Here is a 19,037-nt window from a genome sequence, read left to right on the forward strand (position 1 = left end):
TTTTCAGGGCTGACCATTTGGTATTGGGAAATCAATGGATGCACTCTTCCTGGGGAAGACTCTTGTTCAGCATTCCTTAGTTGCCTATTCCTTTTTATTTCTTTCTTTCTTTTCTTTTCTTTCTTTCTTTTTTTTTTTTTGCAGCAGATCGACTATTACAGAAAATCACAATCAATCAAAACACAGAGTTGTAGAGCCAAGTTCCAACTGATAGGTCTTTAACATAACTCCTGCACCTAAGGCTTAAGAATCATTTTGAAGGAAGGGATGGAATGGTTGCAAGATCCAGAGGAATGGGGAGTTTGCTCTGAGATTGCATCTCTAGGCATGTCAGAAGCTACACTCTTGAAGTCTCACCAGCAGGACTTCCTAAATGTGAGCTGAACAATAGACAGGTTAAGATGGATAAAGCTCAAAGAACTACAGGCACCCAAGGAATGTGTTGTCTTTTGTTTCTGGGTGCTGGGCATCAGAACTAAGATCCTTATGACTGTGTGGAAAGGATTTTATATGTGGAGCCATCTCTCTCATCCTCACTGGGTGTCTTTAAACAGATGAAATGTGTTTGGATTTCTGTGAAACCAGCATGGAGGGGCAGAACATTTGGGTGGCTGTGAGATCCTTGAGAGACCTCATGCCCTTTGTTTCCCCAACTCTTGTCCTTGGCATGTGAAGTGGAGGAATCATTGGGAACTGGACCTGAGTTATCATCTATGATGTTCCCCAGTGTGTATGGCAAAGCCCTGGTATGGGAGAAGCTGCCGTTGGTGCCAGCCTGTGAAGGGAACACCTCCACCCCCTTCACTTTCTTCCACTTGGGGTGAGCGCTCTTGTTTTTCGCCTCCTTCTCAGCCCTGTCTGAAGCATTACATAAACTCCAGGGCTCCCACAAAGGAACTGCATTGTCAAAGTTGTTCAAAGTCTACCGCGTGTAGCAGATGGCTCGCTGCCATTCATAGGCTGTGTTTTGAGACTGCATCTGCTTTCCCACACTCCCGCCATCACACAGAGCATTCGTAAGACAGGGTTTCTTCAAAACTGGTTCAGGGTGTTGTATTGCGGGGAGTAGGGTCTTTGTATCTGCTCTGATGTCCCTAAAAGGTGTGAGCTTATGGCTAGTGGTGGTGCCCCTTGGAGTCACTGGGTGACTTCCAAAGTCCAGGTTCCTGAGTGTGTCATCTCAGAAAGGGCGGCTGTCATCTCAGTCTCCTTTCTCTGTGCCCTTGGTAACTGTCTGAGCTATGGGTGCCTCTTCCTTTGTGATTGTCAAGTGGCTTTTGAGCAATCCTGGGTTTCTGAAGCCATCCACTTCATCTGGGATTTGATCTAGTATTCTTGTGATAGGACTCAAGTGGACTTGGCCAGGAGACTGAGGCTCCTGCCCACTCCCATTCCCTGTTCTGGATCCTCTGGGGGTAAGTATATGTCTTCCTGACATCATGATGTCATCCAGGTCTTGCAGATCCAAGCAGTTCAGTTCAGGCAACAATCGTAGAGCACCTGCTGTCTTCTTTGCCCATGACAAAGGACATAAAGATTCCCCAGCATGAGCTTTGGTCCCTCCCCAGTATTTTGGCTGCTGGCCCCAAGGTGAAACAGTGTCTAACTGAGAGTTCTGTTTGGTGAATCAGGGAGATTTGGGGTGGATCCCTGCTGTACCACCCTTCTTTGACTAGTCTGGAGTTAATGACTTTGCCACTTCTCACCTTTCTTTCCTTCCTCATCTGTTAAATGGGCCTGAGATATGTAACTGGATCTTTCACCAAGGTTTTCAGTGTTCGTGGTATAAGGTTATCAACAACTAATTAATGAGAGCTGCTAGGCTTCCGGGGCTCTTGGTCTGTGTGGGGAGACATCACAGGGCCACAGGCATGAGCTGCTGGGTGGAGCCGTGGGAATGAAACCTGTACAGTCGTGGCCCGTGCTGATTTCTTCCTGTCTTTCCTCTCTTTCCAGCCTGTGACCTCATGACCCAGGGAATTTTGGCCTTGGTCACATCCACAGGCTGTGCATCTGCCAACGCCCTGCAGTCCCTCACAGATGCCATGCACATCCCACACCTCTTTGTCCAGCGCAACCCCGGGGGCTCACCACGAACTGCCTGCCACCTGAACCCTAGCCCCGACGGCGAGGCCTACACACTGGCTTCGAGACCACCTGTCCGTCTCAATGATGTCATGCTCAGGCTGGTGACGGAGCTGCGCTGGCAGAAGTTCGTCATGTTCTATGACAGCGAGTATGGTGAGTCCGGGGTGGGCGGGCTGAGGCTTGGTTTGATGGACAGCTGGGTTCTGGTAGTCAGAGGCTTCAACCAGGGGACCCAGAACTGGGGTGCCAATAGGGTATAGAGCCATGCTGGTGGTCTGAACGGAGTCTTCCTCAGGTTGGTAGGGCCCAACCTTGAGCTTCATGAATCGGAGAAGAGCTGCAAAAACAGATCTGTAGACAGGCACTAGAGTTGCCTAGCAACATCACCTTATCATGACAGCTGAAGTTTGAATCATCTTAGAATTTTCAATAAAATATTAATAAACTGCTGGCAGGGATCTGAAGAGCTGCTTACAGGCAGCGGTGGAGGCTGCCTGCCTGGGTCCTCTTGGCATCTTCTCTGAAGGTTACCCCTCATGCTGGATGCTGGTCCAGCCTTGACTTTTTATATACATCCACCGCTGTCTGCCCTGTTTCAGGGTCTTGGGCTGGGGCAAAGAACAGTAGGAGGGATGCCTTAGCCGGTGGGCCTGGGCACACTGAATGACTGTGCATGGCTGCTTTGAAGACCTCTTCGGAGGATGTAAGCATAATTTACTTGCTAGGAAACCACAAGAGTGGGCTTTGGAGAAACCGCTTCATGTTTGGTGACAGCGCCTCTGTAAATAGATCAGCTCGAGTCCAGAGATAAAATGGCTTCCATGATTTGTGCTTCAGAAAGGTTTTATTTGGACACCATCGCAGCCTCATGCCATTATGAGAATCACTGCAGAAGGGTCTCCTGTGCCCTTCACCCAGTCTTCCTGAGGCTGGCACTTTGCTTAGCTGTAGTGCAGCATCTCAATCAGGATTTGACCCAGGTACACCCTGCACCCTCTCCATAGTTTACCAGTGTCCGTGCATGTGTCCAGTCCAGTCTGCCGTGGGCTTGGATTCCTGTCTGCAGCGTTTATCTTACATGCATGCTTGCGTGATTACCAGCCGGGATCCGAAGTGGTTTGCTTAGGAATCGCTGTGTTACACCTTTAGAGCCACAGTCACCCCAAATACCTGGTCAGAGTTGATGGACACTTGTAAGGCTTGGAAGTCCCCTTAGCTGAGGTTTGGATGGAACTGTGCAACACTTGAAAGTCCAGCTTTGTCTCCTGGTGAAATACTCCCTTTTGCCAAGAATGTAACTAAGAAAAGAAGCCAGCATATGTTTGCATTTGCCTAAAGACTCTACTTCCCTAAGTCTGGGGTGCTGTCCTCCGTGCTTGAACAAATAAACGGTTTGGAGCCTTCCAGGAAGAATTGAAAGAGCAAACAGTTACTGTGTTGAAATCAAAATGCAGTAGTGGTGGGGACAAGGGTGGCTCAAGGCTCCAGGGATTTTCCCGTCATGCCCGGGAACTGGCCTTTCCAACACTGCTCAGTCTCAGGTCCTGCAGGGGCTGGAGACCTTGTAATAGTACTGATGTGTCCCAAGGTATCCCTGAGCAATCAACCCTTACCCCAGGAACCAGGCTGAGGCTGAGGCTGGTGGGAGGTGTGGCCACTGCCCAGATTGGGGCATGTTATACTCTAGGATGCGCAGGCCCTTTCTGATCTGCTCCTGTCAGGTGCCCTTGCTCCTCCTGTCTCTGGCCTGCACACCCCATTCTCCTTGGGGCTTTTTGAGGAGCCACAGCTGCAAGGGGGCAGAGGCAGGAGGCCAGCTCTGTAGCCTGCTCACTGTCTGGCCTTCTGTGGTTCCTGGAGACTGAGTGGTGCCCGAGGCGCTTTCCCAGACCCTGTCCTTCTTTCTCATTATACTTCTCACTTCCATGTAACTCACATTGCAGACGTTCCTGGAAAAGGGGGCTTCCCCCACCTGGGTCCAGAAGAGCTGGCTTCTTAGTCACCTGCCCACCCGTCCTCAGTCCACTTGGTTTATCCTGCCACTCGTGGGGACTTGTCCCTGTTGTCTGCTGGACTCCTGCAGAGGTGGTTATGCCCAGAGGATCAGGCCATATGCTTTTTTTTTTCTTTTTCTTTTTCACTGTAGTTCAGGACTGTGCCTGGCACCATATTAATGACAAATTCATGGATGCAGACGTGGGCATTTCCAGTGGTTTTTGAAAAAGACAGAGGAGAGATGTGAAGAAGGATGAGGGCACTGGGTGGCCTGACATCTGCTCTCGGATGGGTAGGGAGCTAGGAAGGGTGGTTCATTTTGCAGAAACACTTCTAGCTCGTGTTCTTCATCCCCCAACCCCAAACCTGAACAGCCCCCAAAGTGCGCCTCTCTGCTCTGATAGGATGCTCTCCCACGTTTTCTGGCTTCAGTACTTGGCTAAGCCTGGCCTTTATCATTAATCCCGCAAACATGCTGAGTGAGTAGCAGCTTTCACCGGATAAATCACTGTGTTGAGAAGGATGTACGTGAGCTCAGGAGCACAAAGCCATGGTTAGGATGCTGGGAGGCTTCCATGGTATAGAGAGGGACTGGAAGCCACTGGCCACATTGTGGTAGTGCAGCCTGGAAGTGGGTGGAGCACTTTAGAGCTGAGGAAAGTCAAAGCCCTCCCCAACCTGCCGATGGTGCTGTCCAGGGTCCTGACCCATCTGCTGTCACTTGCTCTGGAGGTCACAGCTCTTTTATTACATTCTGTACAGGACCCTGCTGCTTTTGCCCACCCTGGTCATCAGCCTCTTAACCCGACAACCTTTGAAGCTAGTTTGTGTCTATAAAAGTTCCTCTGCCACGACTGTTGCTTTTTGGCCTCACGAATACCCCGGCCTGTTTGCCCCCAGAGTCCCATTAGGTGAGCTAAAGTAGATGACGCTCAGAGCCTACTCAGCCCTCAGACTTGCATGTGGTGGATCCACTGGCACTGGAATCCATTGGCTGAGGAATGTCCATATGCCATGGTGGATCCATGTTGCCAGTGCCCCTGTGGTGGTGTAGCTTCAGATGAGCCCAATTAAGAAGCAAATTGCGTGTAAACACTCTTATTCCTCCCCAAGTCAAATGGAAGCAACTTGGGATCTAGAGCCTTTTCAGTGCTGATCTGTAAGCATCTTTACACATTATTTCATTTATGCTGTGTTTTACTACCTAAGCAATATGGTTCAGGAGATGCTGTTTGGTGCTAAGGCCCATGCACTTAGCCAAGGTACCATCCTATTTCTTGATAGGCTTTAGTTTTCTTTCTTGATGTCCGGTCAATCCTAGTCATTGCCAAGCCAGGACTGTGACTTAGAATTTCTCAGGGAGTAGCTCATCCTTTAGTGAACATCACAAACAGACCCTTTCTCTGTGTGTGGTGGGGTGAAGATCGATTCTTCCCCATTTCCCCATCAGTCTCCCTTTAATCTCAGGAAAGTCTTTCCCTGGTAGAACCTGAGGCATGACCATTTGCATCAAGTGTGAGATCAGAGCAGGAAAGCCCTGGGGGAATTTGACAGAAAACATACTGTCAAACTGGACTTTGAGTATCCCCTGAATGTCCCCATGTTAAAGGCCTGGTCCCCACAGGGAAGATGTTGGGAGGTGCTATGGATCTCTCAGAGGGTAGGTCCTAGAGGGAAGTCTTTCAGTCACCAGGGCAAGTCTCTGAGGAAGATTACAGGAATCCCACCTTTGTGTCTGATTCCTCACGTGTGATCCGAGCAATGTTCCCTGTCCTGTTCTTTCACCATGACTGCCACACTTCCAGAGATGCAAAGCGCCGAGGCTGCCTGATCTTGAACTTATTGTCCATGACTATCAGCCAAAGCAAACCTTCCTTTTAACATGGAGATTGCCTCAGGTATTTCACTCTGATGACAGAAGTCTGACTAATACTGGGTGAGAGAGGAGTCTGTATGCATTTGGTTTACAAAATATGAGAGGTGCCATTTGGTACAATTCCATGGAAAACACTCGTGTGCTTGTTGTGACAGCAAAGGGAAAATAGAAGGGAAACTGACATTTGGGATAGAAAATCCATAACATTAAAATACCAAAAGTTTGGATAGAGTAGTGCAGAGAACTTTCCGTCTTTATGCTTCAAATGCTGGTGTGTGTGTGTGTGTGTGTGTGTGTGTGTACATGCACATACAGGTGCATCCCATTTGCTGATTCACTTGGTAAATATTCATGGAGTCTCTACCACATGACACACATTTTGCCTCTTGCTCATTTTAAATGAAGAAACAGGGTCACTTGGTTTATGTTGCCTATAACTGGCTTGGCCCAGTGTCTCACTTCTAGAATCTCCAGGGTAGGTGGAGTCCTGAAAGGTTGGGAACTATGATTCTGCAGAAGCAAAGCCTCAGGTCCCTGCCTGAGGTACCACTGCATTTGTTTTAAAGTTACGTGTGTGTGTGTGTGTGTGTGTGTGTGTGTGTATGCACATGTGTGCACGTGCATGCAGGTATGTACACTCATGTATGTGCACACATGACATGAGGTCAACGTCAGATGTTTATTTTTTGAGTCAAGGTCTGTCACTGGGACTCAAGGCTTTTTGATTAAGCTCCGAGCTAGCCTAAGGACCCATCTCTGTTCCCCACCCTAGGCTTTCTGCATTGGTGTAGGGGATGGAACTCAGTTCCTTGTGCACTTTACTGATTGAGCCACCTTGCTAACCCCTTACAAATCACCCTTTCAACACTGGTAGTTATACACATTTGTGATGCATATTCCCAATTAAAATATTAATAATGATAAAAGGAATTCCTGGAACCTAGAGTCCTCAACTCGAATTGTTTTCTATCCTTGTGAGGGTACTGAACTGCTATCTTGATTGCGTGCTAGCCAGTCCCTGGCTATTTGGTGGCTCTGGATGTGGTAATATATGTTTGTTTGGCATCTTTGTGAACCTTGAATATGTGTAATAATGCCTCTGCGGCTGGTTTCCTCACTCTCTACTAGGGTTCTGAGGTTCATCCATTTGATGCAGATATATTAATATTTTTATTGCTTCACATTGTATCTAATTTATCTACCTGATCATTAATGGGCACTTGGGTTATTTCCAGGTTTTGGTATTACAAGCAGTGCTGTTAAGAACATTTTCATACTTATCTCTTGGTGGTTTGTGAAGGTCTGAGGATCTATTCTGAGGAGCACAATTGCGGTACTGCTGGATCAATCCTTGTTTTATGGTATTCACGTTTAATGAGCCCATCCCTAAGTGTTCCTTTCTGTGTACACTGCCTCTTACCATGCATGCGGCTTCTCTAGGTCTTCAGGCTCACTGACATCTCCTGTTGCCTGTATATGGAAGATTCTAGTGCAAAATGTTCTATTACTCTGATGCTAATTTCCATTTTCTGTGTACGCTCTCTCCACATCTTCACAGGCTATTTTTGTTTTCTCTTCTATGACATGCTTGTTTGTAACTGTTAATTTTTATGCGGAGCCTTTTCTTTGGTGAGTTAAGTGTGGCAAATACTTTCCATCAGTTGCTTGTCTTCATAAACAGAAGGTCTGTATTGTACTGTTGTCAAATGTAGTCATCTTTTTTATGCTCAGCTCTCTTGCCTGTCTTATTTAAGAAGCCCTTCCCTACCCTCATGTCATAATGATAGTTTCTTGCTGAAATCTCATTCTCTTCTTGGAGAAAAGATATTGTCTCCTTGGCATGCTGCCCACAGGAGGGCCCTAGCCCAGCAATGCTTAGGTGCTGATGTGTGCTCGCTTCTCCCTGCAGCTGCAGCCAACATCCCTTCCCAGGCGTTGCTGTGACTTAGGACTCATCTAGTTCTTAGTGGTGACTGAGAAAGGTGCAACCCATTTACCACATCATGTAGCAGGGAGGTTAATAAGGCCTTCCTGGAGGAAGATGCTTAAACAGGTGTATAAGGACAAGTGGAAGTTAGACAAGCAAGGGGCAGTTGACTCTGGAATGAGTGGGGAGAGTATTACAGGTGGGGGAGACCAAGTGAGAGATCCAGGGATGGGGGGAACACCAGAGAGAAGGTAGTATGTGCGTGAGGACCAGGGATGGGGGAGCACCAGAGAAGAGGAAGAAGTGTGTGCATGAGGGCAAAGGGCAGGGGAGCACCAGAGAGGAGGAGGAAGGAGTGTGTGCATGAGGGTCAGGGGTGGGGGGAGCATCAGAGAGGAGATAGGAGCGTGTGCGTGGGTTACAAATTGTATGTCTAGATTGCAGGCTGTGGCCAGGGATGAAGCTGGGAAGAGATTGAGAGACCTTACAGACCAGCTCCAAATCCCAGGAAATCCATAGTTCTAGACTTTGCTACCTCTACTGTGTTCTTGGATTCTGTTTTTTTGATAATCAGTATAGACATGAGTACAGATAAAGGAGACAGACATTTTTTAACCCAGAGTGATCTGGACCTTCTCTCTCTTCCGTTTTAGATCACTGGCTGCAAACATAAGGGAGAAAACTATGATGGGTGGGAACTACAGTCCCGCTGAGGACAAACCTCAGGTCTAAAGTCTACACTGAATTTCCCAGAGAGCACAGCCACTAATCCTTAGCTTCTTAGCTGCATGTTGAAGGACAAGAGGAACTTTTGTCCCAGCAGTCCCACAGTGGTCCCCCGTGGTGGGTGTGCACTGCCCCAGACTGGGCAAGCAAGGTGTGTGCACTTGCTTCGGGATGTGCCCAGTGAGTGGCCCAGCCTGATTTCCAAAGTCTGGACACCTGCCTCAGGCGAAGCTGGGTTCAGCACACCACAGGTGGAGTCCTCATTAGTGCATGAGAACTTGTCGCAGTGTCGTTGGTCACAGCAGAGAGGGGCAGCAATCTTAGTGTCAACTTTTAGCTATCTGGTTATCTATTCTGTGATGTATACATGCAGTGGAAGACAACAGTTTCAAGATGGCAGTCACCTGACAATAGCAAAGTGCAAACCGGTAGCGATAGACATCCGCTCTGCAAGCACAAGCTCATTGGTGTATGCAGCTCAGCAGATACACACAGCTTCCGGGTATAGATGGCTACCCCTCCGCCCCTTCCGCTTACTACTCACGCTGCCTCTCTGAACCCTTAGCTTCTGCCTTTGTGGAAGGTAATTGCAGTTTCTATGCCAAAAGGTAATGCAGGCAGCAGAGCGTTTAGCATATGGTCAGGGGTCTGTGTGAAGGCGATGAGCCAGAAGTGTGAACCAGGAGTGGCAGCGGTCTTCTCTCACAGTAGCTGGGGCAGAGACAGGGCCCTCAGGACAGCCTTGGTGTAGAGGACTTGACTCTTTGTCTGTCTGGCTACAGATAGTCCTGGAGGTTAGCAGTTACGTGCCTAGGTGGGGGCAGTCCTGTTGGTTTGAGTCCCAGGTCTTTATAGCCTTGTGACATTGGACAAATCACCCAACCTCTCTGACCATTCTACTGGATACAATCTGCATGCGGCTTAAAAATTGGTCATACAAAGGACTTGGCTTTGTGTTATTGCATGCTGAGAACTCAGTGAGACCCTGTTCTCAGGAACCTGATTCATCTGTAGCCCAATTGTGGCCCATACTACCCTGGCGTTCCAAAGGTGTCATGGCAAACCTCAAGGGAGCCATTGGGCTCCTGGCTTGACTTGTTATGCAGCCTGGAACAAACTGTATGTTGGTAGCATTCTTGGTACTTGGTGCGACAGAGAGAGCTTGGAGTCAGCACTCTCATCTATAGTGTACAGTCCCTGCCCCAAGCTGGGGTCAAATCCCGTGTTCTCAAAAGTGTCACTGCAGTGTACCAGTGGCTCTGTGGGACACATCTCAGCTGGACAGCCAGACTGACAGTGGTTGCACCTCACCCTTGGTGCCCTCCCATAGTAAACCTCCCTGGAAGAAAGAGGATTCCCAGAATCCATGCTGTTCTAACGGGTGCTTCTTGCCAGCAGCGTCTCCGTGCCAGCCCTGGCAGAGCAGACTGGCGGCTTCAAGCGCAATGGCAAGAGTTCTCATGAATAATACCCCTGATCATTACAGCATTAGTTTAAATTGAAGTAATAAATACTTTTTTTAACAGAAGAAATGAGCAAGTGAGTTTAATTGCTAGGACACCTCCAGAAGAAGTTGGACGGCAACTTTACCGGGACAAGGGTTTGGCGTTTTGTTCTTCAGTCTAATTACAAAGCAGCTGTACTTTGTGGAGCGTTAATTGCAGTGTTTGCCAGAAGATGAAAGTTCATTAGCTCTGGAGTTTCCTTATCCTCACATCAGGTTCCAGAGTGCATCTGGGGGTGTGAGGAGATGGCTGCTTCAAGCATGGATCCACAGGGGCATGTGAGGCTGCGCTGGCTCTTGCACACACTCATTACACATCTAGCCCTGAAGGAGTCTCCGGATCATGACCTTGGCCAAATCTTTTCATTTTCTCTTGGTACACAGTGGCACTCCTCCGAGGACACATGTGGGCTTTAGATGACACAGTCACCTGCCAGACCATCCTCTGGGTCTCACCCTTGCGCATGGGAAGAAGAGTGGAGAAGGTGTGTTGATAAGTGTGAAGAAGGCACCGATTGGATGTTGTTTTTGATGACGTTCAATCCACATTGTGCTGCGTGTTGTATCCAGGGTCAGCCATGCCCTTCCACGCCTTGCTTCTCATGTTGTGGGTGGCAGAGAACTTCTAGGCCAGGGCTTTGTATACTTTTTCCACACATGATCTCTTTGTGTCTGAGAAATTCATACAGTATATAAAATAGTCAAGCAAATCAAATATTTTGGACAATAAACTACAAAGAGATTTATTTTTAAAGCTGTCCTTTGCTATACATATTTTTTTTACCATTTAATAAAGATGAGTCCTGTTTGTACCTGAGGTAGATTGTTACATGAAGAAATATTGGTCTAATATTAGCAATTACAGGACATAGGATATTTATTTTCAATGTTTTCCAGAGTTCCTAAGTATTTTCATTTTATACTGGTTAATGCTTTTACAGCTATTTTACATACATGTGATACATAATGGCAGAAGTATGTTTATGGATATTTCAGAAAAGGGGAAAACTTTATCCCAGTCCCAAGCAAAAAACTCATGTAATGTTTTTTTTTTAAAAAAATCAAACCCAAGTCAGAAACAGCAACAGCAGTTTCAAAACTGAACACCCGAATGCTGATGAATCCAAAGGTACACTAGTTTTATATTACATGCTGAGGAACGCGGCAGAGGAATGTTAAAAGTCCGGGCTTTCCATTGAGCTGTTGCTTCTCTAGAGGAGAGAAAAACTTCATCCGTACAGTCAGATACTGAAACGAGTTACAATAGTCTTGATCTGGGATGAGGTGTTTGGGTGATGTTCCTTGACAGTACAGAGAGCGATGACATGGACAGTGCCGAGTGTGTGCGTGCGTGCGTGCGTGCGTGCGTGTGTGTGTGTGTGTGTGTGTGTGTGTTCGGAACCAAGGCGTTGGGGATATTGTGTGACTCACCGTGGGACAGTGCTCTAGGAACATCTTGAAAGCTTTACACGTTGGATTTTGAGTTAATTTTTAGTTGTTGTACATTTAGGAATCTCTTACCATTGCCAGGTTTTCTTGGAACCCTGTTTATGATAACAACACCCAGGGCAAGAAGCTGTGCTCTTTGGGTATTTTGATTAGACCTGTGGCCCAAGCCTAGAGAGATGGTGAAGGGGGATCAGGAACTCAAAGACAGCTTTAGCTATGTTGCTTGTTTGAGGACAAAACTAGAAATCAAAGCAACGATAATAAAGCTATGTTCTAGGATGCCCTTCTTTTAGCCTAGTACTGGATAACACCTCTGATTTATTTCTTGAAAAAGGATGCCAGCTGATGGCACATGACTGTGTTCAGGTTTCTCTTGCTTGCTATTCAGCACTTATGGGACTGAGTAAGGACTGTTAGGCACACTGGATCTTGGTTAGCCTGGGGCAAGACAGTGTTTCTTGAATGTCTTTAGGAGCATTGGTTCCTGTGGAGGCAGAAAGCCTGGGAGTACCCTAAGATGTTTCCTTGTTTTTCCTAAAGGTCCTTGGTGACTCTCGGAACTTCTAGTTATCCAATGGGAGAAATGGCCGCTGTCTGCAAAGGACCCACTTCTTGCCCAGCTTCTTCCCATTTGCTCCCTGCCCTGAGGCACCCCAATACTCCTCAGATACTCCAGGCACAGCCCTGCCTCAGGAGTGATATCTGCCTGTGTCCTCTGCCCACGACACTCCCATCCCTATCTACCCACATCCATAGGCTAATTCTTCTGTTTTGGGGCTGTCTTTCCACTTGACACTCCTTCCCCATTACTTCTTCTATTGAAGTTGTATGTATTTACTTTGTTTTCAATGTCTGTCTTTATCTAAAATTTGAATCCCTGACAGTTTATTTTAAAATAATTTGTTATTTTAAATTGAAATGTAATTATACTTATTTGTGGGACACATGTGACATTTATACACATGTATATGATGTTTTGGTGATCAGAATAGAGTAATTGGAGTATCCGTTTCCTGGCATGAATATTACCAAAGAAATTATGATGTCATTTATCATTTATTTGTGTTAGGAGCATCAAAGCTCACTCTCCACAAGCGATTCTGAAATTTGCAATTAGCTGTTGTTGACTCCAGTTATTCTTTTACGACAGAGGACAATATTCTTGCTATTCACCTGCATCAGGTAAGATTTTAATTTTTTGATGTTGAAGAATGCTGCATTTGTACCATTTAGTACAGCAGCTGAAACTTGGTAGGTGCTCATTCAATATGTAGTGAGTGAATGCATTAATTAGTATCTTGACCTGGCACACTGTCTATTTATTTTCCTAAGAAGCATATTCTTTTGTGATGCTGAGGACCAAACACAGAACTTCGCATAGTATTGGTAAGCCGTCTGACCCTGAGCTCTGCCCCACCCAAACATTTTGCTTCTTTACTTGAGATTTCTAGTTACAACGATAGTACCTACCTTTTACCACATCTGGGGACTTCTGAGGAAGCACCCTGCCCTACCCTTCCCACCTTCTGCAGAAAAGAAACCCCACGATGACAGCACCCAGGAAAGATCATCCCCAGTTCCCTGGGCACAGTGAGAGGGGAAACTGTCGATATCAGAGTATGATGGCGGTGGTACTGCTGAGGTCTGGCTGATCAGTGTGGCTACTCTCCCAGGACTTGGTTCCATCCTGACTTGACTTTTTCCTGGGCAAGCTGATGACTCTGTCTGGTCTTTCATTTTCTCATTTTGATAGTGAGGATAATAAAAATGCCCACCTCAGAGGGTTCTCGTGAAGCTGAAATGAAATGAAATGACGGATTTGAGAATGACAGGGATCCCCGTGGTCACAGACAGTTTCTCATTTTCTCCCTCCCCCTCATAGCCGGGCTGCCCTGAGCACTCAGCCTGTGGTTCAGGTGGGCACACAAACACTGAGCAGAGCACTCTGGGAGGCTTGGTCTGGTGCCCTGTCCCTTCCTCTGTAGGCTCAAGATGTTCAGAATTACCAGGGTGAGGGGCTGAGGCGATGTCTCAGTGGGCAAAGTTCTTTCTGCTTAAACACGAGGACATGAATTCTGTTCCTAGCAGCCTCGTGAAGTCAACACAGTGGTGCACATCTTATCTGCAACCCTAGCTCTGGGCAGGGAAGAGTACAAGTGGATGGGAGATGGAGCTTGCTGGCCAGCTCATCTCGCAATATGAAGCCAGATGTTTATAATTTTGGTGGCAGCTTCCTACCAAAGTGTCTGTGTGTAGGCTTTGGTAGGGGTGATGCAGCCACTGAGCACCAGAGGGCAGGGGCCCACCTTGATGAGGCCATTCCTACACGGGCAGCCTCGCGTTTCTTCGGCCAGCCTCTAGGAACCCACACCCTGGCTGGGAGTTGGCGGCCAGTGATGTGTGTAGGAGGGCTGGGGGTCGAGACCAACCTCACTGGGCCACAGGAACGTGGACAAGTGTCTTTTGAGTTTGTGGGTGACTGTTTTGGTTACAGTCTCCCCTTGCTTGTCCACACAGCCAGAGTTGATCTGTGGATGCTTCTGACAATGCTGAGAGAGGCGGTGAGGTTAAGACACAGCACACTTAGGCAAACAAGACTGGCGGCAGCCGGGAGAGGCTGTGTTGGCTGAGAGGGTGGTGCTCAGGAAAGCAGGACAGAAAGTGGTAAAGATGTCAATTAGACGGAGAGAGTGTGCATGGCTGGAGCCAGTAAAGAGGAGAGCTGGATCTGGCTTTTCCGCAGGCAGACCTCTCATGGCTTTGCCTATGCCAGCCTGGAGCTTTCTATTCCAGGTGGGGGTTGTAGAGCACTAGGCGGCTCCTCTGTGTGAGTTTCTCTGCCTGATGCAAACGTCCTGGCATTTGTGCCTGTCGGGCCTGCGTGTCGACATCCATAGCTGGGTTGAGCAAGGCACCACACGTCTGTGTAGCCCACTTCCCTTGGACATGCAGCCATGGATGGCTGGTGCTTGGGGACTTAGAGGGTGACAGGCACATATGATCAGTGCCGCCTTGGCCTGACAACGTAAGCGAGACATTGTCTATGACACAGGCTGTGACATGCATCACCAAGCTGCCTTGGTGCTTGGCATAGTTTTGTGAGCATTAGGGAGCCCTGATGAACTGAAGAGGGCCAATCTGTAGTGGAGGACAATTGGGGGTGTCAGGTACCTTGTGTTTCTAGGGTGATATGAACATGAAGAATATTTTGTTTTTTACTTTTGGCTTTGAAATGATTTACTGTTTTGCAAGTAGTTCACAAAATTATATATATATATTTGAGACAGGGTTTCTCTGTAGCTTTGGATCCTGCCCTGGAACTAACTCTTGTAGAATAGGCTGGCCTCGAACTCACAGAGCTCCACCTGCCTCTGCCTCCCAAGTGCTGGGATTAAAGGCATGCACTGCCACCACCTGGATCACAAAATATGATATTCTTGCTGGAACAAATTTCATTTGAAAAGTAAGCTCCCCACCTCCTTATCTTCCCCTCCAAAGGGAATAAGGGAACTTCCTGGGCTTGCATCATGGATACACGAGTGTCCCCAACCCTAGACATAGCACAGTACACAAATAGGCAAGACAGTGTTGCCCGTGTTTTAAAAAGATTTGTTTTGTTCTGTGTTTGTGCATGTGTGCATGAATGTCCCCCCCGTGTGTGTATGTGTCTGTGTGTCTGTGCAAGCTCCAGAGGGAGTCAGAGGAGGGTGTTGGCTCCCCTGGAGTGCCGGGAACTGGACTCCAGTCCTCTGAAGAGAAGCAAGGACACTTAACTGCTTATCCATGATGTCTGTAGCCCCACCTGTACTGTTTTGAGACCTTTCTGACTTGGACTTCTGGGCTCAGCTCCGCATCCCTGGCTTGTTTCTCTCCCCTGCTCCATATTTGCTGTTCCGCATCTCATCAGGTGGACAACTGTGGTCTTTGTCCCTTTCGCTGGTTCAGCGACATCTTGTTTCTTGCTGTCGCACAGTGCCGTGGTGCACCCCTGAATCTCTGTGAGCATATGTCTCTGGGGTGAGTTACTGGATTACAGCAACACTCTTTTCAAAGTAGAAGATCAAAGAAGGTGTTGAGATGCCAGTTACCAAAATAAGGCAGGGGGAGGAGAGCAAGCCCTGTTCTTGTTTTTCTCCAGGACTCAGAGGATGAGGACTTTGGTGGTGCCATATTGGTGAGGAGACGCGTCACCAGACAGAAAGTTAAACATAACACACAAAGCCTGAGAACCAGATGAGGCGAGTCAAGGATGCTCTGGTCTGAAGGAGCTGGGAGAGAAACAAGTTCAGGACAGTCACCTATAGTAGCATTGCAGGTGGTGATGGGAGGCGGTCCCTGTGTGTCCTACCTTTAGGGACTACATCTCTTTACGATGGTGGAGCCAAACTGACATGAGGTGCCAGAGGAGCGGACTGAGGTCTCACACATTGCGGCCCTGTGCTAAGGGCTGACGTAAACACACAGATCTAGACCAAGCTGAGTAGCCCAGGCTCAGCACCCGGACACATGGGGAGCTAATGTAGGGAATAGAATCAAAACATGTCCAAGGACAGTTAGAGCTAGTTTAAGCTGAATCAACAGGCTGCCTCTATGGGCTGTGGCAGGAAAGGTGCTGAGCTCTGGGCCACGCACTGGGGAATATCTTGGGCCAGTGGTCACATGAACGTCAAGTCCTGACGGAAGGCATGGGCTTTGCCTGGCTGCACCTGGAGGCTTACCAGAGACCCTGGGTTCAGCTTCACCGAAGGTTCACAAACAGACGACGTGTCCTGCGGAAGAAGACTGAAACATTCGCTGTGGAGCTGCTCCGTGCCAGGCCCAGCCCGCTCCTCAGCTCAGTCTCACAGCCACTCAGCAGGGTGGGTCTCTGCCAGCAGCGCCTCTAGGCTCCAGCTGCCAGTGAGGCTTTAAATCAGAAACACTTATTCTCATCCTCCTGACTGCCCCCCCACCCCATATGAGCTACAGGTGGGTGTGTTCTGGGCACAGTGCCCCGGCATGCAGAGGGAGGCAGGGGATGGGTAGGGTAGTATCTGAGGGTATGCCGGAGTTTGAAGGGAAGGCATTTTCTGACTGTCATGCCTTCTTATGTTCTCTCTGCCTCTTGTCACCCCACGTTCATCATTTACACCGGGTCAGCCACAGTGCAGCGCCAACGGGCTGGGGCCTTAGGCTTTCTTACTGTTGGGGGAGTCCCATGGCTCTCTGGTTTTGTCAGTGTCACTGTCGACTCTCATCCTTTAGATCGGACTCTGCTAGGCTCTGGGAAATTCCCACTTTTTAGTTGTAGGAAAATAAGCATGTCGCACATAGGTACATAGATCAGCCGCGATGCATGCACGCAGATTGCTCCATAACCATCACTCTCACCCGTCTCTGGAAGTTTCTGCTTTTGTCCAGCTGATACTCAGCTGCTCGGTTCGGGCCCTGGTGACTGCTGTTCTCTTTGTCTCTATGCACGTGACTGTCCTAGGCTCCTGTGCTGACACTGGTTCAATCCTCTCTTCTGAGTGACCGAAGTGGGCCTGCCTGGGCACCAGGTGATGCAGGTCCCTTGCTGGCACATGGGAGTCTCGGGATGGGGGACGAGAGGCTAGGAAAGGATTTGAAGTCATATTTGTTCTTTCATCACCGGCTTCTTTCATGTAGCATAATCCCCTGAAGCTTCATCCATGTTGCCGTATGTGCCTGCTCCTTTTAAAGATGGGCCACACCCCACTCATTCATCTGTCCTGCCATGGACACTTAGGGGGCTCCAGCCTTCTGCCTTCTGCGCTTCCTTAGCCCGTTGAGAGTGTATCTAGAGCCTCTTGGGTGACCATGTGGAAGTGCCCTATGTTGGTGTACTTGTGTGCACCGTGTATTTACATGCCACACCTCTTAGAGAGCATCTACTCATTCCCCAACATGCTTTCAAACTCTCTTTTCCTAAACTCATTGCCCTGCTTACACCTTGCAAGGCCCTTCCTCCAGACGTTCATGCCCCTTTGTATATCCGATGTGGGCCTCAGGCCCATTCCCCATTCTCCCAGCTTCTTTTCTCATCTCTCCTGTGGCCCAGTGATGCAGGGCTGTCAGCCGGAGCTCAAGCGTGGAAACAGCATTGATTCTCGGAGGAGAAGATCTAGAATGGAAATCCTGGCAGATATTAGCACAGGTGAGGTGGAAGCACCCAGCTAACTCCAGGCTAGTGCCAACATCTCCGTGTTGGAGGGATGAGTGGACCACGTGAGAACTGAAACCTCATAGAAGGGCCACCCCAAGGGGACTGGCAGCACAAGGAAGACCTAAGCCACAGTCCTAGGTGCTTAGATTGACAGTGAAGTGCTTGGCTTCTTCCCTCTTCGTGTGGCATTTTTACTTTCTCATTGATGGTTGTCACTGGACGGTAGCTGAGTTTAGGGTGGGGAGTTTTACATTTTCTTTCTTGGAGAAGAACAATCAGCATTTCACAGGGGAAGCCAGGGGATAGATGTTGAGTACACGAGCCGAGGCTTCTGTTCCCAAGGACTTGCTTTCCAGCTCCCGCTTTTCCCTCCCCAAGTGCCTTACTGTCTGATAGCTGTTCCTCTGTCATCTGGACACCTTATTTGAAAGCCTTGTACTTCCAGCTCCCTGCTAGACAGGCTCTCTTTCCTCTGAGCTCCACAGTCCTTTCTGTGTGTCTAACACCAGGTCACTGGGTTATAATCACCACATACCTCTGGGCATAAATCTCTTGTAGGGCATAAATCGTAAATCTTGTGCTCATGACTTTGAAACCCTGGCACTACACGCTGGACCTTGTGCACACAGCCCTTAACAGAAGCCACTGTGTAACGTAACAGATGGGATGGGGATAGGGGAAGTGAGATGTTCAAAGGTCTGGGGAACTTGCGAGTGTGTGTACACGCATGTGCACATGTGTGCTCGCACACACATGCATGCATGCTCATGCATGCATGCACACACACCTGTGTATTCCCATACACTTCAGGTGGTAATTAAATTCAGAGGCACAGATGAATGTACTCTGTGGCTAGCTATGAATCTTGCTAACAGTCACCAAGAAAGATCAATAAATTTGTCTCCATTCTAAGCTGACATAGATAACTGGAGGGCCAAGGGCAGCTCAGGGTGAAATTCTTTGCATGCTTTCCTATTAGCCAGGCTCATATGGGGCAAGGAGGTTGGGAGAGGCACATCATGTATCCTGCAAACCTATAGGATAGGGCTGGAATCTGTGGTGTACTTGGGACTTCCTTGAGACCTCAGATCTTCTTTTTGTACCCAAGGACCCTGACTACACCTGACGGCAACACAGAGCCCTGTCCCAGCTTCACCTGGTCTCTTGCACAGGGCACAGACCCACAGCAAGGTCAGCATGAGATCCATGCTGTCTAACGCAGTGCCAAGCACACTTGGGTTGAATGCTGTTATTCGTTTTTTTTTCCCCCACAGAGTTGCAGTTGTGGGTGACAGATGGTGGGCGT

At 48.4% G+C, this 19,037-nt stretch overlaps 1 protein-coding gene across 3 annotated transcripts in view; it reads left to right on the plus strand.

Moving 5' to 3' along the window:
- Grid1 (glutamate ionotropic receptor delta type subunit 1) overlaps window positions 1-19,037 on the plus strand; it is a 760,241-nt gene that overhangs the window by 133,544 nt on the left and 607,660 nt on the right. For all 3 annotated transcript variants that reach the window (XM_085687861.2, XM_085687860.2, XM_048421321.3), the window contains exon 3: window positions 1,957-2,241. In XM_085687861.2, coding sequence (XP_085543987.2) covers window positions 1,957-2,241 — 285 coding nt within the window. The remainder of the gene's footprint in view (window positions 1-1,956; window positions 2,242-19,037) is intronic.

The sequence above is a fragment of the Myodes glareolus genome, chromosome 5 (assembly GCF_982192425.1).
Source record: "Myodes glareolus chromosome 5, mMyoGla1.1, whole genome shotgun sequence".
In the NCBI taxonomy this organism is placed as follows: Eukaryota; Metazoa; Chordata; class Mammalia; order Rodentia; family Cricetidae; genus Myodes; species Myodes glareolus.